Source organism: Diplotaxodon limnothrissa, linkage group LG14 (genome assembly GCF_057381915.1).
Source record: "Diplotaxodon limnothrissa isolate DT_005_m linkage group LG14, D_limnothrissa_male_GT1.1, whole genome shotgun sequence".
NCBI lineage: Eukaryota > Metazoa > Chordata > Actinopteri > Cichliformes > Cichlidae > Diplotaxodon > Diplotaxodon limnothrissa.
Window position 1 is genome coordinate 29585706 of NC_140609.1, and position 27941 is coordinate 29613646.

Consider the following 27941-nt stretch of genomic DNA (forward strand, 5'->3'; position numbering starts at 1 on the left):
TAAACGAGTGGTATTTAAAGATGATAGTAAAGGCAATTTGTCAGTGTACACAAACCAAGCGTAACATTGAGATATGTCCACACAACTTAACACCTAAACTCTGAGCGTGAAAGGTTTACACATGTCACTGTAGTCTGTCAGTTTTTAGAAATAATTTTCTTAAAATGTGGGTTTACATTTAAAATTCCTGTAATTAAAAAAAAAAAAAAAAAAAAAAAAAAAAAAAAAAAAAAAAAAAAACCCCATACACACGCATACACACACATAAATTCCAGCTTTGTGAGGAGGAGCAGTCACTTTTGCCAACTCCAGAGAATTATCTTTAAAGTGTTTTATATTCTCAGTGTCAAAATGCCAAGTCTCACTTGAATGGAGAGGCTGTTAAAAGGTAAAATGGGAACATACTTCTCCAGCGATAGTTCATTAACTACAAACTGAAGAGAGAGAAAGAATGCAGACATGAATATAATTCAGAGGAGGAAAGGAAGTGTTTTTGCCACATGTATTTCGCACTTGGCTTGTGTTTTTTTTTTTTAAACTGTGCACTGACTAAGTTTTACATGCTACAACGTCAAAATGCAAGCATGTGCTCAATTCAGTCACCCAAGTTTTGGGGTTCAATGACTTGGTGTAACATTATTAACTTAGCACCTTTTAAATTATTAGTGTTGCTTACTTGGGCCCAGTGTTTTCATATTTAGTTGTGCCAAGCCTGCTGTTATGGTCATGACAATTAACTAACTTCCTGCCTGCCATAATAAACTCTCCAGTTTACTCGCTTCAGTTCATAGAAACTCTAGCCAAAACATACGCGCACACACACAAAAAAAAAAGCACCATCCTCACATATTCTCTTCACTCTGAATTTAACATAAACACAACTGAGAGCAACAACAGCCATAGCTTCACTGACTGGCAATCTCCTTAGTTACAATTGTATTGGGTGTAGTTGTACTCTGTACTTGGGAAATTGCTCTAAAGAAAAAAAGAAAATGGATCACAGCACATCTAAGTCTGCCTCCTAAACTTAACAATATGCGTACCAATGATCACTCACCAGGTGTTTTGCGAAAAGAAGTCAACTATTAAATCTCACACACATTTAGTTGTATAAAGTGCTTTGAACAAGGCAGCAGTTTTAAAAGGCACTAATAAAAATAAACAGATGTCTATTAGGATTCTTTATGAAGGCCAATAAGTCACAATTCCTTCTGAGAACATGTACAGTGACATTCTCTGTAACGCAAGGGTTTCCCCCTCAAGTACCATGTGAAGGCATGAGAACTGGTTGCAGATATGCACCAGCAATGTTCTGTTTCTCGACATACATAGGACTTAAACTGTACTGAATATGAGAATCTAAGGAAAATGTCTGAAAACCTGCTAAAATAGGCTAAACAAAAGAAGCTAACACTGATAAGAAATGGAAGAAGGAAATTTAAACTATAAAGATCTGAGACTAATTTCAGTTATCATAGGTTAAAAAGGCACTGTAGGATAGTTGTAGCATGTGTGAAACAGTTAAGACTAGATTATTTGGCTCTGAATCTGTAATGTTTCGTTTTGGTAGAGGAAAGAAAACTAACTAAGATAAGAGGAATCGAAGTCATCATGACGACCATTACAGCAGGCTGGCATCACAAGCATCTTCACTCACTCTGCTGCGTTCGTAACCACCATCAAACAATTGCCCAGTGTATTACTGAATACGAATGGGGAGAGTGAAGAAGGGAGGTCCTGAATAAAATCAGTTCTGTGATTGTTTGATACATTAAAAAAAAAGGACAAAATTAACACATGTCAAAGGCTTTTAACAGTGTTTCATGTGCAAAATGAGAGCAATGGCTGTGAGTAGCACAAACTTATGTTTTTTTTGTTTCTTTATTTTATTCTTTTAAATCCTCCTTAGGAGAGAACTGTAACTAAACACAAATGAAAGTAACATATTGACACTCAAACTGCTTATGCAACATAAATTTTAAGGATCTGTATGTGTGCCGATAAACTGCCGTGAGGGCGGGCTGTGCTTTTTCCAGCCCTTTTGACCTGAGCAACATTTATTTCATCACACATCCACATCTGTACATGGGAGAAATGGTAAATGGTGGGGTAGTGTCTGAGAAAGACGGAGCAATAGAGCTCTGCCTTGATGTGTTTTTAGATTCCCCGCACTTGGATTCTTGATTCCATGGCTGATGAGGGATCTATGTGTAGGAGAGGTGGGACCCGTTAGATATTTGAGAGGTCACACTGGTGCTCCTGCTCATTCCCTGCTCACTGTGCCCTCCCGAGGGTGTCCTTCCCATCCCCTGGGGGCTGTTCTGAATACCACTAGTGCGTGAGCCCAGAACTCCAGCTGATGGGTGGCCCCATGGTGTCGAATCCCCTCCTCCCTGTATGCCCTGTCCCCAGCCATGTTGCATAGATGCCCCTCCTGGACTGGAGTGATATCGATGGTAACTGCCTTGGTGACTGAACCCTGCACCTGAGCTGCTGCTGCCCCAGTGTGCACCTTGAGAGCTTCCAGATGGGTGCTGCTGCTGATGTTGACACCAACTTACTTGAGCCCCGGGAAAGTTATTGCCCATGGCCTCTGGAGAGATGTTTGATAGCACCATGTTGCTAAAGCCTAGGCGCATACTCTCAGAGTCAAAAGCCTCAACTTCTCTGGCTTGGCGTTCCAGCACGCTCTGGATTCGCGCTGAGCATTCATTCTGCAAGGACTGCATTTCTTCCTCAATCTATAGCAGAAAAGGAGGGAAAAAAATGAAATTCATATTAAACTGTTCGCAATATTGTTATGGCTTACAAACATGGCAACTAAAGTAATGTTCAGGACTCTTAAAATCCCAGGACGCTCTCTACTATGCCATAGTTTCCCCCCCTTTTTTAACCTGCTTAAAGGTAAATAGTAAACATGTACACAGTGGACATTATTGCTTTCCCTTTCTCTCATTTTAATCATGTTGCAGCTCGTATGGCAGGACGAATTAACTCTTTATCATTATAACGATGAGAAGGCCACTGACCTCATGTAAATCCCATCAGCACTTCACCCACATTGCATGTAAAACAAACTGGATTAACTGAAGGTAGGAGCATTTTGCCCCTTTACATCCAAACTCTGAGACTCAATAGCTTAAGAAAATATAAATGTAAATCTTAACATGAACATAATTTATGGCGGAGAACCTTTGTTTCCAGCAGGGCCCTTCGGAGTGACACCCTCTGCTCCAGATCTTTCTTTTCACGCTCATGCTGGGCATCTGTCTGCATCTTGATCTTGCTCTGGTAGGCGTTGAGAAGCTCCAGCTCTTGCTGTAGCTGCATTCGTAGGGCTTGGTACTGAGCCTCCTGAGTCTCATCCAGACGAAGCTAAGACCAGCGAGAAGATCACATTCAGGGTCCAAGCAGTAAAACATATACTCAACTATTACTGATGTGGCCATATCCATTACAGGTAAGAGACTAACAGTCTTACAGTTTTACCAGACTCACCGCCTGAGTAGAAAGCATTTCATTGATAGAGTGGTCATACTGCTCGGCCAAAATGGCAAGTTTGCGGTGCTGCTCTTGCTTCAGCCGTTTAAGGACAGCTTTGTGCTCCGACTTTGGTGTCGTCTCCAGCAGATGGTTCCTCAGTGCTTTATACTGCCTAGTTTGGATCTTGCAAGTGTCCTGGAACTGCTTCTTGATCTGTAGCTCTTTGGACTAGATTGTAGAGAAAGGAGTAAATACTATATGCACTATACTTCCCAACTATTATCTACAGATAATAGCTAGCATGCTTAGAAGTGAGGAAGTACAACCAGAAAACAAAGCATTACATTAAAGTAATTCTGGGTTACGGTCTATTCAGTTTGTTGCTGTTTTTTTTCATTAAAACAGTAAAATATCAAGAGGTATAAAGCTGGGCACTCCTAATTCTGAGGCTGACATTTTATTCCTAAATCTGTGCATCTTTTTTTCCAGCTAGTCCTGACCCAAGCATGATGAAGTATAATTCAAATAGTGCCTAGACAAGCACTTTTACTAAAATCAGCGTCTGAATATTTAATATACACCCATGTTCAGAAACTTCTCCTGACCTTGAGACTTTTGGGTTGCTGGCGAACCTCCATAGCATGTTTGCGTCTAAGTTCTCTCTCCCTTCGCTTGTTGTACTCCTGCTGATTGGTAAGCTCCGTCTGGTGCTGTAGTCGGGTCAGCTCAGCCCTCGTCTTTTGGATGTTGTTTAGCTGGCGGAACTCCAACTCTTGCATGGACTCGTGGTGCCGGAGAAGCATAGCATGTTCCAAGTCCTTCTGGGTTTGACGCTTACTTAGCTCCTAATGATGTCCAAATGGAGATAAATAACATTTACAAGATAAGATTACTTCCAGAACAACAGACCATTTTTAGTTTGTGGATTACTTAATATTTGTAACATACTGTTCAACAGTATAGTGGTAGAGAAAGGTACAGACCTCTCGCAATAGATCCTTTTCGATTCTGTGGCGAGTAGTCAAAATCCTCCTTTTGAACCTGCGGCACTCTAGCTCCAGATACTGCCTCTGTCTGCGCTGTAAATTGGCCTCTTCTTCTGCTTGATAGTTTTGGAAGTTCTCCTTCTGTTTGGACAACCACTCCTGCTTTTCTTTCTTGGGAGTTGACTGGTTTTCATTCAATTCCTAAAGTAATAACAGACTGAAGGTCACTACCAGCACTTAATTTATACTGATTAATGTTTACTAACTGCTAGTTTAAAAAGAAAAAAGAAATCTGTATGTATTTCTGTGTCTGTAACACCAATCTGCCTGCCTCTTTAAGTTGCTCCTTGCGAAGTTTGTATTCCCGTTTCTGGTTTTCAAGAAAGCTGTTGAGCTCTTTTTTCTGTTGACTCTGGATGTGTTGCTGGAACTTCTTTTCATCATTGCTAAAGGTTTTTGCCTGATAAAGAAACAAATATAATCAGTTTTTTATATGCACAATAACAGTGAGTGAATGATAACACTGACAACACACTTAATGAACACTTAGAAGCTGAAAGCATACATCTTTCTCCATTGACGCTTGGTGTTTCTTGATCAGTTTCTCCATCTCTTGGGCGAAGCTATTCCTCTGATTCTCCAGTTCCTTGTCCAGACGGAGTCTGTTCTCGTCCATTTCAGTCTTCAGCTTGTTTTCCAGAGCCATCAGCTGTTTTTGATGCTGTCGCCTCATGCGCTTGTAGCCTAATATCTGCTCTCTTAACTCAGAATCTTGCTCATGCTCCTTAATCTGGCGAGTGAGCTAGCAAACACAAGACAAAATACTTATCTTTAGACATGAAGTTTATAAGGCACACAAGTATTGTGAATAGATTTAATTGCAAGCTTGTTCAAAACACTTCTGATGATTACATGAAAAAATATATTGCTTGCCTTAAGGTAAACGCTTCTAATAATCACGAGGACACTGGGTGAAAATATTTTTGCCTTTTTACAATCACAGAAACACCCAGCAGGTATATGCATGGTTATCTGAGATATTAAACAGTTCGTTAGCAATGATGTACAAATGAAATGACAGCATCATTACCACTGAAGCTGTGCGTATTGTGGCAAAGTGTTCACGGTTTCTTCTTGGCCGTGGCGTGTGTGGAGGAGGGGACTGCTGCTCAGTTGGCTGGTTGTGAGTCTGTAAATCTTGGTTACACGTCTCTTCTCCCTAAAAGGTGCACAACAATACAGACATTGCAGGCTATTTAGAACCAATCTAAACAATACTCCAGTGAGAATAATACTAATAACACTTTACTCAATGAAAAGTGAAAGAAAGATGTCTTACTTGTTTGACATGTATGACAGAGCTGTTGGACATTACTGTGTGGTCCCCTTCGATGTCTGCCTCACTTTTGTCATCGCCTGCATCTGTTAAACTATTAACAGAGCTGCTCTGCGAACTGGCACTGATTGACATACTGGGGATGGATTGGTTGCTCCCTACACTGTTCACTGTACCGGTCCTACTCACACTTGGTTCTGGCTCCTAAAAGTAAAAGAAAGTAGAAAGTAACAAGATTACAACACATCTTGTGTCAGAGGACACAATACTATGAAAGGCAGAGAGGCAAGCAAGGAGGGGTTAACACAATTTCAAACAGACCTCCTCTTCATCTTGTGTTGTTGGGCCATTGTGGACTTCCTGAAACAAGATCTTCTTCATCTTGCGATACTGCAGATTGTCTAGCTCCCGTACTGCATCCTTTGTCCGGCTTATCAAGTCTATTAAAACCGATTCAGGTCGCTCACGCTGGACAAATGCATGCTGGACGAGCAACAGAAAAGCCATTTTGCGTTAAATTCATGAATTTGTCTATAAGGATTCATCACAATAACAAATCGGTCACAATCATTTTTGGTTGATTACCTTTAGAAGCTCCTCAGAGTTTGGCCTATCCTGGGGTAATTTCTGAAGGCAAGAATCTACAAAGTTTCGGAAATAATCCGTCCTACAGTTGGGAGATCATATATGAACAAAGTTTAGAATGTAGAAGAACAACATAAATAATAAATAGACATTATTCAATTTGAAAAACAAAATATGGATCCAATTCTAAACTCACCATTCACTCGACTGCAGTGTGGGGCTGTCATTCTGTGCTATATGGTATAAGGCACTCATTGCATTCATGTTAAAGAGTGGCGGCTTCCTCTCAGCTATGAACCAAGAAACAGGTTACATTAAGAAATGCATACAAGGAAAGTGAGGATGAAAGAAGAAAAAGCCACATCAGTAATTGAATGAACCTAATGGTGTGAGAAACACTGCTGCTGACTGTGAGCAGTTAACTGAAGTATAAAAGCAGATGTGTGAATTCTAACAATGCAACAGCAAAGGAGCTAGGACATACCTAATTCAATGCAGGTTATACCCATAGACCAAATATCCACCTTTCCATCATATTCACCTTCATCCATGGCTAAAATTACTTCTGGGGCCATCCTGAAAAAAATAACAAAAAACAAAGAAGGCATCACATTCACAATGCTAACTTCATATTCCAGTGGAAGGCAGGGATGTGAAGCTGCAAATGGGCACCTGACAGCTGTCGCTACGTGACGGATCTGAATCTCAACAAGTAAAAATTGAGTTGGCCTCAACTCTGTTCAGGCAATGCACTTTATCCATGACGCTGTGAAAATGTCGCTGGCCATGATTGGTCACTGGTAACTTGGCTGCTCGCAGTGTGAAAGTAGCAATAACATTAGTCTGGCAGCATTTCTTTCCATATTTAGTGAAAAGAATGGGGATTTAGAAGGTTTTTTCACATATAGATGTTAATTATGTTTAATATGTGACAATGTTCTTGTAAACAGATTGCCCATCTGTTAAGAAGGAGACAGGGTATATACAGACATATATAGATAAATTATTATAGTAAGATGTTTTGAATTTTACCAATATGGAGTCCCAACGAAGGAGTTCGCAGGACAGGCGATGGAAGCAGAGCCAAAATCTGCTAGTTTTACCTGCCCTGGCTCTGTCAGCAAGATGTTTCCTGCCTTGATATCTCTGTCAAACACATGAGAGGAAATGGTTATAGCAAGACGTAGAAGACACAGTGCATGAGGGCTAAAGCAATCTGTGCACAGCATGCTCCTAAAAAAAAACTTGAAACACTCACCGGTGAATCATAGTTTGGGAGTGAAGATAAGCCAAACCTTGAAGAGCACCATGTGTAATTGCAGCTATTTCAACTTCCTGCAGAGGTTTCTTGTGAACTGAAGAAGATGTATAATAAGTGATGTAAATCAAGAAAAAAGGTGATGGGGATAAAAATGGCAAATACAGGAATGTAATTTCTTCCAAGGTTTTCCACTCACCTTCTAACAAATCGGAAGCAGAGCCAAGGCAATACTCCATTACCAGCTGTAAGGAAATCAGAAGTGCTTTGTGTGAATTTATATTTGGCCCTTAAATAATTAATAAATATTAGTCTTACATCAAGATCATCATCATTAACACAATGTTGTAGAACCTCACCCATGCAGTGTGCTCTCGTAGGTAGCATCCTTTGTACTCTATGGTGTTTGGGTGTTGTATTCGTTGCAGGAATTTCACTTCTTTGATTATGTCTTGCCATTTCTGGGACAACAGTAAAACAACAAAAGGACTGTTACAGCAAGAACAAGTTTATTCATGAATAAACAGTTTATTAACCTAATATAGAACATTTGAGGTCATCATACCTCACTGGATTGCTTCCCACTATATGACATCTTCTTGATGGCCACCACATCATTTGTCTGCACGTCCCGTGCCTGAATAAAAAACACATTACATAAAACTGATTGTCAAGATTTTTTGTGATTTAAGCTACGGCGAGATAAATAAGGCAATAAAGGTCCTACTTCCATATAGCTTAATTAACTTTGCATTATGAAACTGTAAAGATTAAATTATATCTATGTGCTTTGAATCAACATTAAAAAGCCCCATTGTGATATCATGATACCTGAGCTAATCGGTATTAAGTCACATGCACAACAGCTACAAGCAGACATGTTGGGGCAACATGGGAACAACATTATGGTAATCAGTTCTCTCTAAGCTGACTAACATAAGCAAAGTTTAGGCGTAATATCTGTATTAAAACCTTCTAAATCCATTACACGCATCTAATTGATTTGTGGGTATGTCTGTATGCATGTGTTGTTAAATACTCACAAAATATACAGCACCAAAGCTGCCATGTCCAATTTCATGAAGATCCGTAAAGAGCTTTTCTGGGTCCTCCTTGAAGAAGAGTTCAGCAATTTCGGGGTCTTTGAGGTTCCCCGCCCGACTGTTATTGGGCATAATTAGGGGTTGGGGGCAATGCCGCTGCCGCCAGGAACTATCTGGGTCTGCGACAGCGACGTGAAAGCCCCCACTGATGACTCATCTGCAGGACAGTGGTTTCATATGTGTTCAGAACTGAAAGTACAAGAAAAAAAAACAAGAGTAAACACACTAGCAGAGATGTACACATGCATTGCTATTCTAAATTAGAAAGCTACAGCAACACTGTATGGACTGTGAAGCACAGCACACTACAAGAAAAGGAAAGCTGGATGTTATGAAGTAAGATTCACTTAAATGCTGAATTACTAATAATACTTCTTAACACTGATTATATCATATTAGAAGGCTATATAAGTGAGAAAGCTCTTAGTTGTTCGGATGAGCAACAGACATGCCTAATAATGTGGGCATGAGAAGGCTAAACAAAGCATGAACTTAACCATGATGTCAGAAATCCTGAGGTAGCAAGAGATAAGTCTCCTGTTTCCATAGTAACCACAGCAATGAAATCAGGCCAACAAAACTGGCCTCACACCTTCAGTGACTGGTGTGTACACAAAAAGATGTGAGGAGGATACAAAGACGTGCCTGAGAGCTGCCCATCTCCAGCCTGAACGTGGAAGAGAAATTGAGCACCTTCACAGTGTTAATGACTGAAGGAAAACTCAGTATTCCAGTGATGGGATGACTGGTTAAACCTGCAGGTACATGGAAAACATTCTCAAACGCAGCAAACAGCGTACATGCATCTTCCTAAAAGTGATCAAAGGGTTTGTTCAGCAAAAAAAAAAAAGTTTATTCAAAGGTTATATTTATTAGTTTATTAAAAGTATTGTTTGAAACCACTTATTCAAAGTGGTGTCATACCACAGTAACGGCTTAGTTTTCCTTTGCCCTGACTTTGGAATATCCACAACAGAAACACTCATTAGAATTAAAATAAATTACTTGTTTGTGATTCACACCATGTGGGAAAATGACATCTGAAAAGCAGCGTGCCTTTTCATAAGTGGTGTCTTACTGGAAGCAGTCAAGTGTGCCGCCTTCTCGTGAATGTAAACAAATTAAACAAACAAACAAATAAATAGATCAAAATAACCAAAAAATAATCACAGTAGCGTGTGTGGATTAACATAATATATCAAAAGCTCAATATAATTTCACTGGGGTTATGGGGGTTAACATGGTTAGCTCTTCATTGTCAGCAAAGCCAATACCAAAATTATGAAAAAAAACCCAACAACAGTCATTTTGTTAGTTCGTTTTTTTCAGTACATCACAATAACTGCTCCATCGTGTAGTAACACATTCACCTTATACGCAATAGATACCCGGTTTGAGACTGAGTGGAGACACTAAACTTAGTTTAAGGAGTCACAAGCTAGTATAAGCCTAGTGCCAAGCAAAGATAAATGGAGAGGTTGTGTCAGGAAGGGAATGTAGTGTAAAATCTGTGCCAAAACAAACATACCGATCCATCTGCTGTGGCGACCCTTAGGAAATAATGGAGCAGCCAAAAGTCACTGGCAGAGTATGTATTGACTCTTCTGGAAGTGATGGGGGCAAAAACGCCTACAAGTGTTCCAGTCTATCTTTACATGATGAAGGAGGAGGAGGAGGATGCCCATGAGCCCAGGAAAAACTACACATGGAAGATGGCTACGACTATAGCGGCCACTATAGCGCAGGCTCTACTCATTGATATAAAAGGCAGTATGAGTAGCGTGTGGAACTACTTTGTGTTATTATCCTGAAATACACTAACCTTTTCTTTTTGGAGACACCTGGCACTGCCATTGTGAAATCACTCATGCACCTAAATGTTTGCAGTGGCTAACTATCAATAAAATGTTAACATTTTAAATGTTTTAAACCACCATGACAGTGATTTAAAATGACTTTTGTGCGATTAAAGGTATTTTATGTCCAAGTACATCAAATTGGGTATTGAGACTCGTGCAATTCTACTGATATTGATATCAACTACTAAATTTCAGGTTATCATGATGTCTCTGCCTTTTAAAAATACAGAAATTAATAAAAGATTATTACTAAGCCCGCAACACCACGCTCAATACGTTAATTTCCATTATTACTTTGAAACAGCTTCACTAATACTAATGTAGACTGTAAAAGATCACCGAGAAAAGTTTACTGAGTCCATTCGGCTCAGATGATCAGTTGCAAACAGATGCAAGGCTGACGCTAGAGTCACAAGACTTCTTTCCCAGCCTGGGAGAAACAGCCCCCAGTTCCAAGCAGACATCTTTTGTCTCACAACAACACTGAACAACTCACTATACTACACAGTTGTAGCCACAGCTCTGAAATAAAGCCCCATTACCATGTGGGACTGTGGCTCTTTATTGCCATTGTTCTTCACTACATTGTTTCTCATGAATGAGCTTTGTTGTCATATCTCATGATAGCATTTTCAACTTGTGAACATGTGAGCACAAAAGAGAATGATGATAACTGATACTTTCATTAAACAAAAGAAGAAAACAACAAACACAAACAACAAGATCAACAACAATATAAATACCCTGGTGTTCCAACTTGCACAAATGCATGCACAAGAATGCAGCAGGACAGGACAACAGAACTGGAGGGCTGGAATTCTCAATGTATGCCCTCACTGCGCTGCATTTCTCAGCATTTCCTGTTCGTGCAGCTATAGGGAGGTAGGAATGGGCCTTGCTGAGCATTTTCACTAGTGATTATCTGTCTATCTTGGTATTGCAGCAATGGCACGCCTTCTTAAGTGCGCCGCAATTTAATAAAGTAAAACATTTTTTCTTTCCATGTCCTAGAAGTAACTTAAAAAAAATACAGGTAGTTTTCATTACTTTGAAGAATCCATTAAACAAATGTAAGCGTAATGGAGGTCATTTAAGACACCTCCGTTTGGCACGCCAATCTATGGCACAACATAGCACAGGGTTTACGTCTGTTTCACCCAAAAACAAACAGAAACGGCACTGTAACATTGTAGCCAGTGTATCTTTATGCCTTCAAGTATATTAAGTTAGTTGGTAACTAGGCACCAGTTACCCAAGAGGAATGAGGGCGATAGATCTGAAAACCTTTAAAATATCCAACGTTTGCCCAAACTAAGATTGGTGAGGCAAACAGCAGCGCAGCATTACCTGCTGCGTTTTTACCTGTCTCCTCCTCCTAGAGTTTCAAAACAACCGGAATTTCACAGATTATTTGGTTGGGATTCATTAAAAGTTAACACTTTCCCACAGCGGTTTTAAGCGTCGTGTTAAAAAAAAAAAATCACATCAAAAAGACGGAAATATAAAAAGACAGCAGCTTGGGAGTGTGATGTCATCTACACACACCAAACTTAACGTTAGCCAAGTTACGTGTCATATGGCGAAACAGCCCAAGCATAATTGGCGTCGTGTTTACGACGTGAACAGCTGAACATAAACATGGATAATGTGGAATTAAGCGACCTGTAAGAACTCGCTTATCAGAAAAAGCTAAATTAGCTGGCTAACGTTTGTTATGTTTGCTAAGTTAGCTTAGCCAGTTAGCTGAAACTCACCCTCTTTTGACAGGCCAGGCTTCAGCGCTGTGGAGAATGTCGCTAATTCAAAACAGTTTGGGATTTGAAAAGTATCCCCTCAGTTTCATCGCCAGTGAGGCAACTTCGTGCGCCAAATCCTTGTGGTTCTTCACGCTGTCAGTCGATTATAACGCGCACATTTGTGAATTGTTACAGGTTAAAATCCCCACCCTTCAAGTAACTGGGGTGCCAGAGATCCCACTCCCAGACAGGTCCAAAGATGGCTGCCGAGCGATCCGCTGCCGCCTCCCTTCGTGGAAATGCGTCGGGGGAAATGTGAGGGAAGTTCAAACACCTCCAGAACCGCATTAAACAAGCCGCGATAATGTCCGCCTTATCGTTGGGGGAAAAAAACCTCGGGATTTAACCTCTCACACTGGCAGACTAACCGCAGCCGTTTAGACGTGTGTATGTGCCAGGCTGTCTGTGCTCCTCAGTGCAAACAGCAGTTCCGCCCTGCCTGTTGAATTTGCTGTAAACTCTCCCTGACCCATGTACATCCAGAGGCGGAGACACTGGAACATCATTAAAGAACACTGGACCTGCGATCACGTTCATATTTTTATCGAAGTTACTTTTAATAATTTCACTTTTGACATTTCTGGCATAAGATGTGAGTAGGGGGGGGGACTTTATAAATGTAATATGTATTTTAAATGAAAGGACTTGGTTATCGATGATGAGGAAATACAAGAACATTATAGAACTGAGACAAGACTGTTAGAGAGCCCAAAGGTGGATAGTAGCTGTATTTCACAGTAGTACTGTATATTCATGAGGCAGTAAAACATCTTTGGCTTATTACACATTTGCCTAACAAGGGAACGCTGTTTCGATTCCGTGAGGAGACACAACTCTCTTGGGAGTTGCGTCAGGAAGGGCATCCGGCGTTAAACTCCGGCAACTCAATTATGCAAAGCAGCTACCCGCTGTGGCGACCCCTTGTGAGTAAGGGAAGCATTGTATGCAGTTTACTGTATATTAAATTTATCTATTTGTTCATCCATTCAGAAGTGGAATACTTCTTTCCTAATAGGGGCACCATTGTTAACTGTCTGTAAGCAACAACTCATTGCTCCACATCACCTTTTGTTGCTTTTGTTTTGTTTTCTTAAATAATAAGAACATGAAAACTAACAGAAAAATACAATAAATGAATGGATACACAAAGCCACCCAGGGGGAATGTTAACACAGACATGTAAGATAGGTTGTAGCAGTTTATCTATCACAAACGCAAGTTAACAGAAAACAAGTGATCTCAAGGTAATTTCGGTAGATTGTACAATGCAACAGAGGGTCTGTATCTAACAGCAATCACATAATCACACTGTGGCCATGAGCAGCCACATGACTACAGTGGGGAGGAAAAACTCCCTTTTAACAGGAAGAGACATTTGGCAGAACCAAGCTCAAGGAGGAGCAGCCACATGCTACAACTGGAGTTAATGACATGCATTTGACATGTAAATGTATTGGGTGTGACAAGAAGGAAATAGAGAAGGAATGCTCATTGTATCATAGGAAATCCCCTGCAAGCCTGAGGCTATAGCACAATAGCTAAGGGACATGATCCAGCCCAGCTTTCTTAAAAAGGAAAGATTCATATGCTCATTTCTAATCCTTGCCACTCCATCCTGCTCACTCTCGTTAAAAATCTTAATATCTTCAGCTCTGCCACTTCCAGCTTGGCCTCCTGTCTTTTTGTTAGTCCCACTCTCTCCAGACCATACATCATAGCAGATCTCAATACCATCTTGTAAACTTTCCCTCTTTTGCTGCCATCCTTCTGTCACAAATCACCCCTGACACTGCCTGCACTCACTTTTTCACCACTCTTTGTGGACCATCTGTTGCTTTTGGTGGTTGATCCCAGATAATTAAATTTATCCACCTTCATAACATCTATTTCTTGCACTTTCACTGTTACACCCGTCTCCCCCTCATTCCTCATTCCACATGTACTCTGTCTTGCTTCTACTTTTCACTCCACTTCTCTTCAGAGTAGAGCTGGGCGATATGAGATTTTTTCATATCACGATATGTTTTTTTCATTTCAGGCGATAACGATATCTATCACGATATAAGCCAAATAACTATAATTGTAAGATTTAAATGTGCCGTTGCTCACAAGTAAAATGTGAAATAATCAGCAGCTTGTTTTTATTTAAATATTTATTTCCCATAATAAGTTCAACAGGGTAGATGTACTTAAGGAACATGAGACTTTTTCAGATAAATAAAGGCAAATATTGCAAACTACACAAAAGGCAGCCGCTAAAGCGTTTAAGTTTCAAAATAGAACAAACGAAACAGACTAAATTGTCAATTCCACTTAGAAACAAAATATTAATTCTAAAAATAAATCTTAGTTTGTTTTACAGAAGAACAGACAAAACTGACTAACTTTTGTCAATATCAAATAAACTGAGAACTAAAAGGAAATTCTCAATCTCTCCTTGTTGTATAGCTTAGCTTTTCAAACAGTTTTAACAGTTACTTTAGTCTGACAAAAGCCGAATGACGCATTAGCGCTTCCAGTCAGAGACTGAGGCTACGTCCACACGTACACGGGTATTTTTGAAAACGGAGATTTTCCGTTTTCGTTTTAAAAAATAATCCCGTCCACACATAAAGGCAGAAATGAAGGAAAACGCTGCTATGAACACGCCAAAGCAGCAGGTGGCGCTAGATTCCTAACCGTGCAGAAATGTTGGCCAATCAGAAGTCTAGAAGCCTCGGTGGGAAAAAGTAAACAAAGCTGGGGCATAGAAGCAGAACCGAGTCGTATGTGTGGACGGACAGTAACTGTGTGTATATGTAAGCATTTAAACACTGCAGAGAGTAGAATTAACAGTATTGTAGAAATTCATTTCACCGAAACAATAACGTGGCGCACAGTGTGACGCATGCACCAGTTTATTGTATTTCCAGACTTGCTTTCGGCACGCTACTCTGTTTTTTGTCAGACTTGAAATAGCCGAAATACCTTCACACTACGGAACTTCTATGGCTCTTCCGTTCGACAATCTCTCCGGCATTGGAACCATCATCTGTTATCTCTTCGGTCATGCTCGGTTGATTTTTCTAGTCGGCACACTCATTTCCTCCATTATGCGCTGGCTCCATTACCCGCCGGCTGCTTCCCAAACAAACACACGTGCGGCTTGGTACTTGTGCTGTACGTAACGCGACGTGACGCTGCGGCTGTGATTGGTTCGGCTCTGCGCTACGATACTTGATTTTTTTTTTTTTTTTTTTTTTTTTTTTTTTTAATATTAAGAGGACAAGAGCGGCGAGGTCTATCGCGATAGCTTGATTTCTCTATCGAGTAAAAGTTATATCGCGATACATATCGTTATCGTTCTATCGCCCAGCTCTACTTCAGAGCATACCTCCACCTCTACTTCAGAGCATACCTCCACCTCTTAGGCTTTCTTTCTCTTCCTCACTACTCTCACAAGAGATCACAACATCATCTGTAAACACTGCAGTCCACAGAAACTCCTGCCTGACCTCATATATCAACCTGTCCATCACCACTGCACACAAGAAGGTGCTCAGAGCCTCTGTGCCTCGGTGGAGGCACAGAGCAGCTCCTTTTGACCTCATTTACACCTCTTCATCAAGACTATCAAAGCAAGTTCAAATAATGCTTATCCAAGCTTTTATTTTGAAGAAAAGCTTTCCGGAAGACACGTCCCTATCGTGACGTTGCTGCAAGTGCGGAAGTAAATTAGCTGACATACCCACATGGTGGAAATGGCTGCTGATGGGGAAAAACAACAGGGCCACAGACCCGGCATATACAAACAAAAAAATAAAGGACACAAACATGGCAAGCACCGGACGAAAGGAGAAATTGAAAGGGAAAACAAAGGCAAGTCGCGTCCAGCTGCACAGCGTTAAACCTGGGGCTTACATGTGTGTTGTTAGCATGTAGCGGTTGCTTCTGCAAGTACACGTGTTGGGCTTTAAGTGCTCAATCCTTTCAGTACAGTATCTTATATCGTAGCACTTTTCTTTTAAAGGTATTTAGTGAAAGTCTGTATTCGCTTGCGAGCCTCGTTTGGTGTTTAACTGGAGATTGCCAATGAGCTTCAGCTATTTAAACGTGGTCCGGGGGTCTTCCAGATATCCAGTTACTGGAAAATCAGAGGACTTAACACTCTGTATTACACCGAGAAAGTTTATCATTAAAAACATTTTTGTTCTATTTAAATTCAAGCTCACATTCCGACTTGTACACGTTTTACACCTGATTTGAATGATCGTCAGATAGTAACACTACATGTCAAGCAGTACAGCAATGATAGTTTATGCTATAATTTAATGTTCATTTCATTTCATTCAGCGTAAAGCAGTACACAAACACATTTGGACACCTTGTAGCTTAAACAAATATATTCAGGCAAAAGTCTTATATCTGTAAACAAACCTAAATTTTGTGGATTAGTGAATTTGTCGGCATTTTACATTTATTGGAATGTCTGAGATACAAAGTAACGTGGACACTTTAATAAAAAATTATTTGAGCACACGTGATTAACATACAGCCAGATGACGCAATCGTGCCCTAAAGAGTACACACAATAACCCCCACTGCTCAATAAAAGCCAGGAATGTTGATTTAAATGACTGAAGTGTCTGCACTGCAGTTAAACTGGATTCCAACAGAGGGCGCTCCACTAATGTGTGAGAATAAATGTATTATGTATTATGGCTGATGGATAATCATCCAGCCGGCTTGTGCTGTTATTCAACATCATATATGCTGTCAGACCTTAGCAGTGATGTGTCATTCATCAATATATCAGGTATAAATAAACCCCAGTCTCAAACTGGAAAAATATATTCACATATAAGGCAGTGTGGTAGTTAAAAACAACAAAGGAATGTTCGTCTCATTGTTGTTCATTGATGCTTGTATGTATTGCAGTGGTATCAAAGTTGGTTAGTAAAAATAGTTTAACATAAACAGAACAACATAATGAAAAATTATTTCAGTTAATTGATATTTATGATAATTATGAGTATGGATTTGTTCATAATTTGTCTTCAATATGAAATTCATTATTATTCATTCACTGATGCACATGTGTACTAATACTAAATGGTAAATGTCAGTCATTGTACAGTCTGTATTGTAATATGTTTTATCAGTTACATCTGCAGTAATGCATAATTGACAGTAGGCAATTGGCTTTAAAAGCTAAACAAGAATTTAAATGGACTGTTTAATGTAAGTAATCTTTTTATTGGATTATCAGAGTATAGCACTACAGTCTTGTCTGCAGACTTTAGCCAGCGGGGACAACAGCAATTTTCTGGGGGCTCCTGGTGAAACCAGCATATCAGTTTCAACTACAAGTGGGATACAAATGAAAACCAGAAAACTCTTGGAACAAAAATGACTGTTTCTTGTCTATAGAGTCTGCTTTATCTCTTGTTATATAAGGTTTGACACATAGCTGTAAAAAAATAAAATATTCTAACAAAGTATAGTGCCATTTCTACTGAATTCATTGACTATGAAACAAATCAGTACTGTGCATATAAAATTTAGTCCAGTTGTCTAATGTGTGGTCTTTTGCTTACTTTATTTATATCAGCATGACCCTCTGGGGGCGGGGAAGCTTTGTCTGCTGCAACAGCTGCGCTGTTGTGTTGACTTGAACTTCATTCTGCAGGTGTTTTTGATTGGTTGTCTTGCCAGCATATGTTTTAAAGCAGCAAAGATATTGTAAAAATCAAACGGCCGATGTTCACACACTGTTTTTGTATTTGCCGAGATTTACTGACATCTTAGACTTCAGCTGCTTTAACATTGTGCAGCAGAGTGGAGCATGATCCATATGTGTGTGTTAGAATAGAAGTTCTTTCTAAGCAGCAAGGTTGTGGGTTGTAGTAAGGCCTATATTAAAAGAATACTATACACATTGTATAAATTAATAAATAACTTGTGTTGCAATGTCTCACAGGCAGAGTGTCGGTGACAGTCCTTACCAAAAAACAGAGGAAGGAGCAAAAGAAGATGGACAGAAGGCACAAAGCCAACCAGCTGCGCAAGAATAAGAAAGACATGGTAATTTAAAATATCACATGATGGATCGCTGTTCTTAAATTCTTAATGTAACGAATCTGGAGTTGCTTGAGTTTCTTTCTCTCTTCCCAGGTCCTGACAGAAAAGCGACGTCTTGGCAGCAGGGATGGTCCTCCTCATTTGGTTGTTGTGGTGTCCCTACATGCTCAAGCCGATGCTGGAGCCATCACTAAGCTGCTTCGTGGAGAAGGCGCTGGGGGCATTGTACATCACGACCGGTGCATCAGTGGTGTCAGTGACAGTTTTGGGCTGATTCTGCCTCGTTTTAAACAGAGGTTCACCTTTCTAAGTCAGAGTACAGGTAAGCATTAGAAAAGAGATTTCCTTTGGGGAAAAAAAAGTGAGCCAGAAGCACAAGTAGTGTTGCTTCTGTGATATCTATTGATGTAATTTTAGTTTATCAAATGTAAAAGACATTACAATTTGAGAATTTTGTTCATAGAATAAGTAAACATCCCTGGTAATGCTGACACACTTGTGACATACTGTAGAATACCATAGAAGAATAAGAAGTTAAGTCAGATATGTTACTGTACTTTAGATACGATTTTTTTTATCTATTTATATTTTGTGTTGTAAAATTGATGTTGTGTTCAGTAAATGACATTCTAAAACAAATATTTTAAAAATGTACTCTGTTTTTTGTGTGTGTGTGTGTGTCTTTAACACTTCTGTAATCTCTTTTTATAGCTGACATGCACTCCCTACTGGATGTGACAAAGATTGCAGATAGCCTTGTATTTGTGTTGGATTCTACTGAAGGCTGGGACACCTATGGAGACTATTGTCTCTCTTGCGTCTTTGCTCAGGGTCTCCCCAGCTATGGTAATTATAAATCTTTCTTTCTTTTTTCTTTTTTAATTTAATTGACTTCGTTTCTGATGTGCCTCTACTAAGCCCTTGTCTCTCTCCCATATTCAACCTACATAGCACTGGTGTGTCAGGGTGTGTCTGAGCTCCCTGTGAAGAAGAGGGTTGAGTCCAGAAGAGCTTTGTCAAAGATCACAGAGGCCCGTTTTCCTGATGCTCGTCTCTTCCCGCTGGACTCCGAGCAAGATGCCACACTACTTCTCAGACACCTGGGGACTCAGAGACAGAGAAAGTTGGGTTTCCGCTCCAAACGGTCACATCTCATTGCTCAACATGTCACTTTTACACCCAACAACCCTGTTGATAGTACAAGTGGAGCCACTGGCCTGGGCACACTCTGTGTGTCCGGGTATGTCCGTGGCCGCCCTCTGCGGGTTGACAGACTGGTACACATCAGTGGTCATGGTGATTTTCAGCTCAGCCAGATTGATGCCCCAGTAGACCCTCTTCCTCTGAACTTAACAGTGTCCAGACCACTGAAGCCGAGCAAAGGAGGAGATGTTGACATGCAGGTAGTTGTTGCTGCTTTTTTTTAATACTTTAACTTTGCAAATGTACATGCAGACCTGATAGCGTACACTTTATTAAACAATAAATTATATAAATGACTTCATTTATTGCTCTACTGCATCACCAAAATTAAAATTTTTGGGGGAGTTTTACCTAGCTTTGGACTTTTTTGCTAAGTTGTATTATGGATATTTGTTTCTCACTTGTGGACTCAGGCATGCATTTTCCACACTATACAAAGCATAGCTCCAAACTTGAAGCATGGAAACCTGTTTAAGTTAGGTAATCCATTACAACTGTCAGCATCTGTTTTTATCAATGTAATATTACTGTTGCATAACAATTGGAATGTACCCCTGCTAAAACTCTGTGCATTTTCCCCACGCTGTTTTTAACCATTAAAACTAATTCAAAGTGAATATAATGAATGGTGGTCAGTTGGTTTAAATGCGAAGTGAAACTTTAACACCTTTAACTGTTTTGGAGTGTTAGTGCATCTAGTTTAGTTGATATGGGTCACATTTACCTGCTCATTTGCGTTTCCCACAGGAAAATGAGGCCCCTGTGAGGGTGCTCATGAAAGCGGACCCATCCAACAGGGAGAGTCTGCAGGCAGAGGCTGAGGTGGATCCCATGGACGGAGAGCAGACATGGCCAACAGAATCAGAACTGCTGGAAGCTGAAGGTGAAGAAACAGAATTTATAGATAATGCTCTCAGAAAATGATGATGACTAAGATACAAAATGACAGATCTTGTGTTAGAACAGTCACACTTGATTTGAAGTTACAACTATATCACTTTATACTTTCAAGTAGTGGGAAACTGTCTGACTGATGTAAATATATGTAACTTAATTGACAGTTTTAATAGACACAACAAACCAGTTAAACAAAGACTTTGCTATAATGTTATTGATGTACAGTAAAAATTTGGATGGTTACACATAGCTGAAGCAATTCAGTCATTTCTAGTAAATAGAAATGAGTAATGTGCTTTTCTTGATGCAAGAGTATACAGTTTATCGTGCCAGGAAAACACAGGATTCAAAGTTGTTTTTTGATGTTTCTCTCTTTAGAAGCCAGGAAGAAAAAACGTGTAATGAAGGTCCCTAAAGGAACATCAGACTATCAGGCCACGTGGATTGTTGATGAAGGTGAGGAGGAGAATGGCGACATGGATGAAGAAAGTAGTGACAACGATGATGATGATGACATGATGGATGAAGCCATGGATAAAGAGGATGGGGAGATTGACTCTCAGGTACACATTTAAAGTAATTTTGACATAAGTCTTTAATGACACAGTGAAGCAGAAGATAAATAAAATGCAAATATCAGTTTAAATTTTCCTTTTTTAAAACTTTTCACAAAAAAGACGGGTATAAAGTTTATAATGATATGACAGCCTAGCCTTGTAAAATGCGATACACTGAAAAGTGGGCATTAATTGAAATGGACATAAATAGTATATATATATTTTTTAAATAAAGCTCAGGTCAGGATATAATCTAAGCAGAGATGCTCAGACATCTCTTTGTTTAGCCAGCTCGTCTGTCTAGCTAGGTCTTGAGGTCTACTGGTTTGTTAACGAGGCGTTCCCAAGCCAGCCAAGATGTCTGTCCAGCTTGTCCTCAGTCTACCTTGGTCTCTTCCTGGGTTGGACATTCAACTCACCTAGGAAGCATGCAGGAGATATCCTAGGCTCATGCCCTCACCATGTCAGCTAGCTCTTTTCAATGGAGGGGAGAAGCAGCACGACTGTGAGTGACTCTGCTTTTCACCCTACCTTTAAGGCTGAGACCCCCTTTGGAGGAAACGAATTTCCCGTGCCTGTATCCCTGTTCTTACTGTTTCAGTAACTACAGCTTTGCCTTCCTGCTTAGGTCTCTTCGTAACAGCAGTCTGTTTCAGTGCAGATACTGCACTAATCCTCTTTCAACCTCTTGCTCAATTCTTCCCTGACTTGTGAGCAAGATTTAAAGATACTTGCTCTCAATGGGGCAGGTTCCTAACTTGGGGTGGACACGCCATGATTGAAGAAGTGCTCTGTTTCAAGCCATGAGGCCTGAGTAGGCTCAGACTAAAAAAAAAACAACACACGAGTCTGCCTACCTGTGGGCGCACCACCAAAAATTAAAGCTGGATAATTTACCACTGTGGTAAGAATAATAAAGCGTGCTTACATGCTAAAATTGAATAATTCAGAGAAGCCCTTAGTCCGTAGTATCATATTTAATAAAACGTTTAACAGCATTTTACTGCAAAACAAGGTACAGTAAGTTACCAATTACTTAGATAACAACGCTTTCCATGGAAAATACCAGAGACTCACTACAGGATTCAGATGACTTGATTACGACAGGTTTTTCATTCTAGTATGGATGATGTAGAGGGTTTGTGTGTCAGTGATTGTACAAATGTTGTTATATTTGGAATTTTTCTTTCATTTCTCATTTAGTAGTTTGACCAGAAGTTCAGCCAGAACATACCTTTTATGGTTATTTTGTTGCGCGGGGTCGTGTTGTCATAGCAACAGTGTACCGGTAGCTAAGGTCAGGCGGTGCAGTCCTGTGGAGGATGATGAGGATGGTAATTTGTGAAGAAGCAATAAAGTGTTGGCGGTTCCGGGGCTGAAGCGGTGCATACGTGACCCACAGGCAGTGCACCTCACTGCTGAGAGGCACTGTTTATTTTCTCAGTGTCTGACTCTGGCGTGTAGTGCCAGGCTGCTCACCACAACAATAGTGTTTGGAGCAGGAATCCCAAGAGAAGCCTCCTGTCTTCCTGTCTTGTGAACAGAACTTCCTGTCTGGACGAAGGGAGGGGTTGGCCATTTATTTATTTCCCACTCCGCTTGAAAAGAAGTCAGGGAAACTTTCCTTATGCAACAGGTTCATTACGATCTGTGATTGTTATTAGCATGCATTTGATGTCAAGGTTAGCGCACAGGCATACGTATCTAGACGAAGGTAACAATAGTGGAAAGGGTACTTCAAATGATAATGATTATTATTACTATTGCAGCAAGGATGTTGGAAAGGTTGTGTATCAGCCGCATGCTGAGAGCTTTCCGCTCTTGCGTCTGGCTTCTCCTGTAATTTGCCAGCCAAGGGAGCACAGCAAAGCATGTCTTCTTTGATGATTCATTTCCTTATCCAAATATGTTGCCCTTGGATGCTCAATTTCTAGATATTGTTTTAAGAGTGGATGTCTTGCACTGGAGAGTGTCTTTACGTAACACACTGAATTCAAATGTATGCAAAGCAGGGATTCCCATAGTTTGAATTCGGGCAATTGCTTATCCCATTCACACATACAAGGCCCCTCAGTGCTGTTTGTTTATTGTGGCGGAGTTGTTGGTTATGTTACATAAATATTTTCTATAATTAGGATCGTTTTGATGTCATTTGTTTTCCTGCCATTTGTGTCTGGTTATTGTTAATACTGGCAGCAACTAACAAAGTAAGTGTTTTGTAATAGTAGGACAACAATATTGTACATTACATTACAGCAAGAGAACATTATCCAGGAGTAAGGCTGGGCGATTTTGTTTTTTGGCTATATCATGATATATGATATATACCACGATATGTTTAACTAGCCTCCAAAAACAAATGTTATATTCAACCATATATATCATTCATACAGTCACTGTCTGTGGTCAACACAGACCTTTTTTTTTGTCGTATGGGATCACTTTGGCAAACGAAGACGCCAGTGTCATCTGCGTCATGGCTGGTTTATTTAGAGTTTTCTGTGGTGTGTGGGGAGATGTTGACATGCGGACTTTAAAACATTCTTCATTTTGCAATGGATGACTTCTCAGGTGGTGGAATAAATTTGTGGTGCTGCGACCTTTTGTGGCAATGGTTTTATGCCATGTTTTGCAAATTATGGCATTTTGTTTGACATGCTCCTTTTGAAAACCAAACCACTGCCAGTAAATGTTTCTCTTTGGAACTAGCTTGTCCGACTCGTCTTCAGTTACAGTCTCATTCATTTCCTCGTCTGAAACTCCGGCTGTCACCATATTTTTTTCTTATAAGGTAGAATATAAACACGCATGCTCAGCGCAGTGTGCCGTGCAGAAAACCTTCTGCTTTGGAGGGAGGATTAGTCATGCAGTCGCTCCAAAAAAGCCTCTGAAAAGCTTAATATTGCCAGGGCAGTTCATACTCAATGGTTCCGATAGACCCATTTTAACCATCGTACGTGGAAAAACTTTTGATACATGAAGTATATTCAATATATCGCCCATGCCTACCCAGGACACTTGTTTAACTCAGTATATTAGGATTAGAAGCTCAGGGTTTTAAAAAGAGGGAGCCAGACTCACAGCTGGTAAAAGGTTATTTAAACATGTTTTCAGTGGTCTTGTAATTTGAAAATATAGTTTGTTTGTTATCTGAGTTATATCTACTATATAATGCTGAAATTTGGCCTTGGCACAGAAAATTCCATATAAAATTTTGTTTGGGTGGCAAAAATGTCAGAGACAGATGTCTTAAAGTCAAGGCCAACCAAACTAAAACTACTGTGAGGCTAGCCGTATTCCCCTTGTGGCCCATGACCTTCCTTCCTTCCTTGAATTAACCAATAGTGTTATCTCTGTCACTGCATTTGCTGTTAGTAAATGCCAAAGCATCAAAGCTTCTTCACTGATCACTAAAAATGAGTACAATGATTGTTGTGTTTATGGTCAGAGAGCAGCTTGCATTCTTTGTTCAAACCTCTTGTACTAAATTTGTCCTGTGTCCTCTCTGCCCAGGACCCAGGTTCATGCTGTGATTCAGAAGAGGAGGAGGAGGAAGAGGTGTGCTCCACAGAGCGAGCGGGTGCAGATCAGCGCTATGATGAACATATGGATGAAGCTGCCGAAGAAGAAGGCCTAAAACGCTACCGTGACGCTCGAGCCAATGAAATGTTCCCCGATGAGGTGGACACGCCCCTCGACACTCCAGCTAGAATCAGGTCAGTAGCGTTTCTTTTATGCTTTTTGTTTCTTTTACATTTCCTTTTGGGATGGAATATTTATTGTTTCCTGTTTGTTTGGGTTGCCGTCCTGTTCTCGCAGGTTCCAGCGTTACAGGGGGTTAAAAAGTTTCCGCTCGTCACCTTGGGACCCCATGGAAAACTTGCCCCTCGACTATTCGCGTATATTCCAGTTCCAGAGCTTTGAACGCACTCGCCGCCGCATATTGGCTGAGGCTGCAGCTGAGGAGGATGGAGCCATGGTAAAGTAGACAACAGTAGTTGTCTTCAGCTGTAAATGCTCTCATGTTTAACCATGATTTTTGGCTTCACTCACTCTGCTGTCCTCCACGTTTCAGGATGGCTGGTATGTGACCCTGCACATCATTGATGTGCCTTTTTCTGTGATGGAGAGTGTCCAGTCAGGCAAACCTCTGGTTCTCGTGTCTCTCTTGCCCCATGAACAGAAGGTATTCACATCTGAAAATGTTTCCTTTTCGTAAGAAAAGCTGCACCAGCTACACAGAATAATTTTTGCTGACCTCATGTTTTTTTCTTCTGTGCATAGATGTCAGTCATGCATGTTTTGGTGCAGAGACACCCCAGTAACACAGAACCGATCAAATCTAAAGAGGAGCTTGTGTTCCATTGTGGATTTCGGAGATTCCGAGCCTCTCCCATCTTCTCTCAACACACATCAGGTAGAAAACCTGCTGAATTCATCCAGTACATTCATCAGAACAAACGGCAGTAGTGATCCTACATAAACAAACTTAAATCAAACGCATTGCCAGAGATGTATCAATTCAGGGCTAAGGGCTTGTAACGTCCAACTTCCTGCATTCTTGACTGACCGGTAACTGACTGATCAGTCTAACTAACATATCATTTATTGTTTGGCTATAGCTATCAAGAAGAGATAAAGCTTGCCAAACTAAGTCACAAACCGCCATAATGTTTGTAACAACAAACCAAATCAAACAGTTAAATCGCCCTCACCGAGCTGAACATGGGCATTTTAAATAAGCTAACAAAGTAACGTGGTTAAAGCGAAAACTATCCAGAGTTTAGAGCTAGCCGCACGCTAGCAGCCTCGGTATGAGCAAAAGATCCAACCAGTTATGACGAAAATTATGGAGATGAGAGAAAAGGATATCCTGTTATCTGGTGAGTTTATAAACACTTGAAAATTATACAAGAACCTGACATTTGCTTTGTTATATAAATATGTTGTACCTGCTTCTGTTTGCCAAGGTAAAATATGTCAGATAAAGGTGGATGTACAGCAGGTCGTTTTGCCTCTTTGCAAAAGCAGAGCACTTTATTTTCACTTGTTTCACTGAGAGAAGTTCCTGTAACTTACTGCAGTTGAGGGCAAAAATCGGTTAAAAAATACAACAACAAAAAAAATCAGATATCATAACCAGCCAACATGCAGACTAAATGCAGTGTTTTAACATCTGGTTCATATTACAAGTAAATCTTGTAATATTGAAACACACCTGGTGCTAATCTAGTATCTATTATTCCACGAATTTAGTTATGATGGGTCACCTGGAACTCGGTGGGTTCATTGTACCACTTGATTTTTTTTTATTTTTTATGATGTTGAGACGGTGTCCTTAAACAGAACCACCTCTATGCATTTGCATTACGGGAGTGCTATTACTGTAATATTTGTTGTTATAATGCTATGCTGTGTTCTTTTGAAAAAAAATGTATAAAAAGGCATCATCCAGTAAAAAACATAAACGTAACCTTTTTATTATTAAAATCACCTTTTCATTATTATTATCATTATTATTATTATTATTATTGACATTTTAATTAAGATGTGTCGATCTTAAGCTGAAAAAGTCAGAAACTGAAAAATGTCTTTCCACCATGTAAGGTCGACTTTCGGTTCTTTACAAAACAAGAACTGTTAATCAAGTTACTTTATTAGTATAATGATCTTAAAAGCTACTTCTGGAAACAAGATATCTGTTGGATATATTATTATTATTACTATTATTATTATTATTATTATTATTATTAATAATAATAAAATCTTTTTTTTTCCCCTCCACCTTTTTTTCTAGCTGACAAGCATAAGATGGAGCGCTTCCTCAGACCAGATGCCCCCATTGTAGTGTCACTGTATGCCCCCATCACCTTCCCCCCTTCAGGAGTCCTGCTTTTTAAGCAAAGGAATGATGGTGAGATGGAAAGTCCTGTTTACGTCAACACGAGTAAATTGAATTAGTGGCCTGGCTGCCCTCAAGTTAAACTTTAGACCATTCATCCTGTTGGTGGTTTTGATTAATTATCCACTTAAGCAAATTCTGTACTGGCCTTTGAGCACGTGTTCTTCTTACTGTGTCTTTCTAGGCATCCAGGACCTTGTGGCTACAGGCAGTCTGCTCAGTTGTGACCCTCAGCGTGTTGTGCTGAAGAGGATTGTTCTGAGTGGACACCCATTCAAAATTAACAGGCGCTCTGCTGTTGTTCGTTACATGTTCTTTAACAGGGGTGAGAGGACGTTCTCATACTGTTATTACTGTCACTGCAGACATAATTCCTAATTTTTTCATTAAAATTTTCTTGACTTTCTTTTACAGATGATATCATGTGGTTCAAGCCAGTGGAGCTGCGAACAAAATGGGGTCGGAGAGGTCACATCAAGGAGGCCTTAGGTGAGAAAATTTAAGAATAAAACCCTGTGTCTGTGTCTCTGTGCCTTATTTGCTGTGGATTCTCACTGCCATTTCTTATTTTTCAGGAACACACGGTCACATGAAATGCGTGTTTGACAATCAGCTACGCTCTCAAGACACTGTGCTGATGAATTTGTACAAGAGAGTGTATCCTCGGTGGACGTATGACCCCTATGTGCCCGCGCCTTTAACTTGGGTGAAGAGAGAAGGCACTGTGGAAATGGAAGACTTGGATATGGAATAGTGGAGGGACAGAATGACAAGCCATGTAATAACAGAAACATCCAAGTGGTTTCAGGACACTTTAAAAGAGTGGAATGCGTATTAAATAAATCTATTTTGATCCAAAGTTAAGCTTTCTTGTTCCATTTTGCATCCAAGCCTCAAACATGCTGCAGAGTTTGTT

At 40.1% G+C, this 27941-nt stretch overlaps 2 protein-coding genes across 2 annotated transcripts; one reads left to right on the forward strand and one right to left on the reverse strand.

Annotated features, from left to right (window-relative positions):
• Positions 1-214: 214 nt before the first annotated feature.
• On the reverse strand, positions 215-12818 carry taok1a (TAO kinase 1a). The gene is made up of 20 exons (XM_085370066.1): positions 12365-12818; positions 8692-8940; positions 8214-8285; positions 8008-8109; positions 7848-7893; positions 7649-7745; positions 7423-7536; positions 6875-6966; positions 6587-6680; positions 6391-6472; positions 6127-6288; positions 5809-6009; positions 5560-5688; positions 5035-5271; positions 4801-4929; positions 4467-4670; positions 4089-4328; positions 3499-3711; positions 3193-3375; positions 215-2741 (listed from the first exon to the last, which is right to left on the reverse strand). The coding sequence occupies exons 2-20, from the start codon at positions 8821-8823 to the stop codon at positions 2205-2207; spliced, it is 3066 nt and encodes a 1021-aa protein (XP_085226192.1). The 5' UTR covers positions 8824-8940; positions 12365-12818; the 3' UTR covers positions 215-2204.
• Positions 12819-16137: 3319 nt separating this feature from the next.
• Positions 16138-27873, forward strand: tsr1 (TSR1 ribosome maturation factor). Its single transcript, XM_085370774.1, has 15 exons — positions 16138-16268; positions 18370-18469; positions 18560-18788; positions 19178-19312; positions 19418-19869; positions 20417-20552; positions 20945-21129; positions 24637-24839; positions 24943-25102; positions 25199-25309; positions 25408-25540; positions 26921-27037; positions 27210-27350; positions 27440-27514; positions 27601-27873. Exons 1-15 carry the CDS (start codon positions 16138-16140, stop codon positions 27777-27779), a joined length of 2487 nt encoding a protein of 828 aa, XP_085226900.1. The 3' UTR covers positions 27780-27873.
• Positions 27874-27941: the final 68 nt, after the last annotated feature.

Coding starts and splice junctions, on each gene's coding strand:
- taok1a (XM_085370066.1), bottom strand. CDS start 8,823: ATGCCCAATAACAGTCGGGCGGGGAACCTCAAAGACCCCGAAATTGCT. Junction 8,110..8,213: donor GTGGGAAGCAATCCAGTGAG/GTATGATGACCT, acceptor CTGTTGTCCCAG/AAATGGCAAGACATAATCAA. Junction 7,894..8,007: donor TACGAGAGCACACTGCATGG/GTGAGGTTCTAC, acceptor ATTTCCTTACAG/CTGGTAATGGAGTATTGCCT.
- tsr1 (XM_085370774.1), top strand. CDS start 16,138: ATGGTGGAAATGGCTGCTGATGGGGAAAAACAACAGGGCCACAGACCC. Junction 16,269..18,369: donor GAAAGGGAAAACAAAGGCAA/GTCGCGTCCAGC, acceptor TCTCACAGGCAG/AGTGTCGGTGACAGTCCTTA. Junction 21,130..24,636: donor ATGGGGAGATTGACTCTCAG/GTACACATTTAA, acceptor CTCTCTGCCCAG/GACCCAGGTTCATGCTGTGA.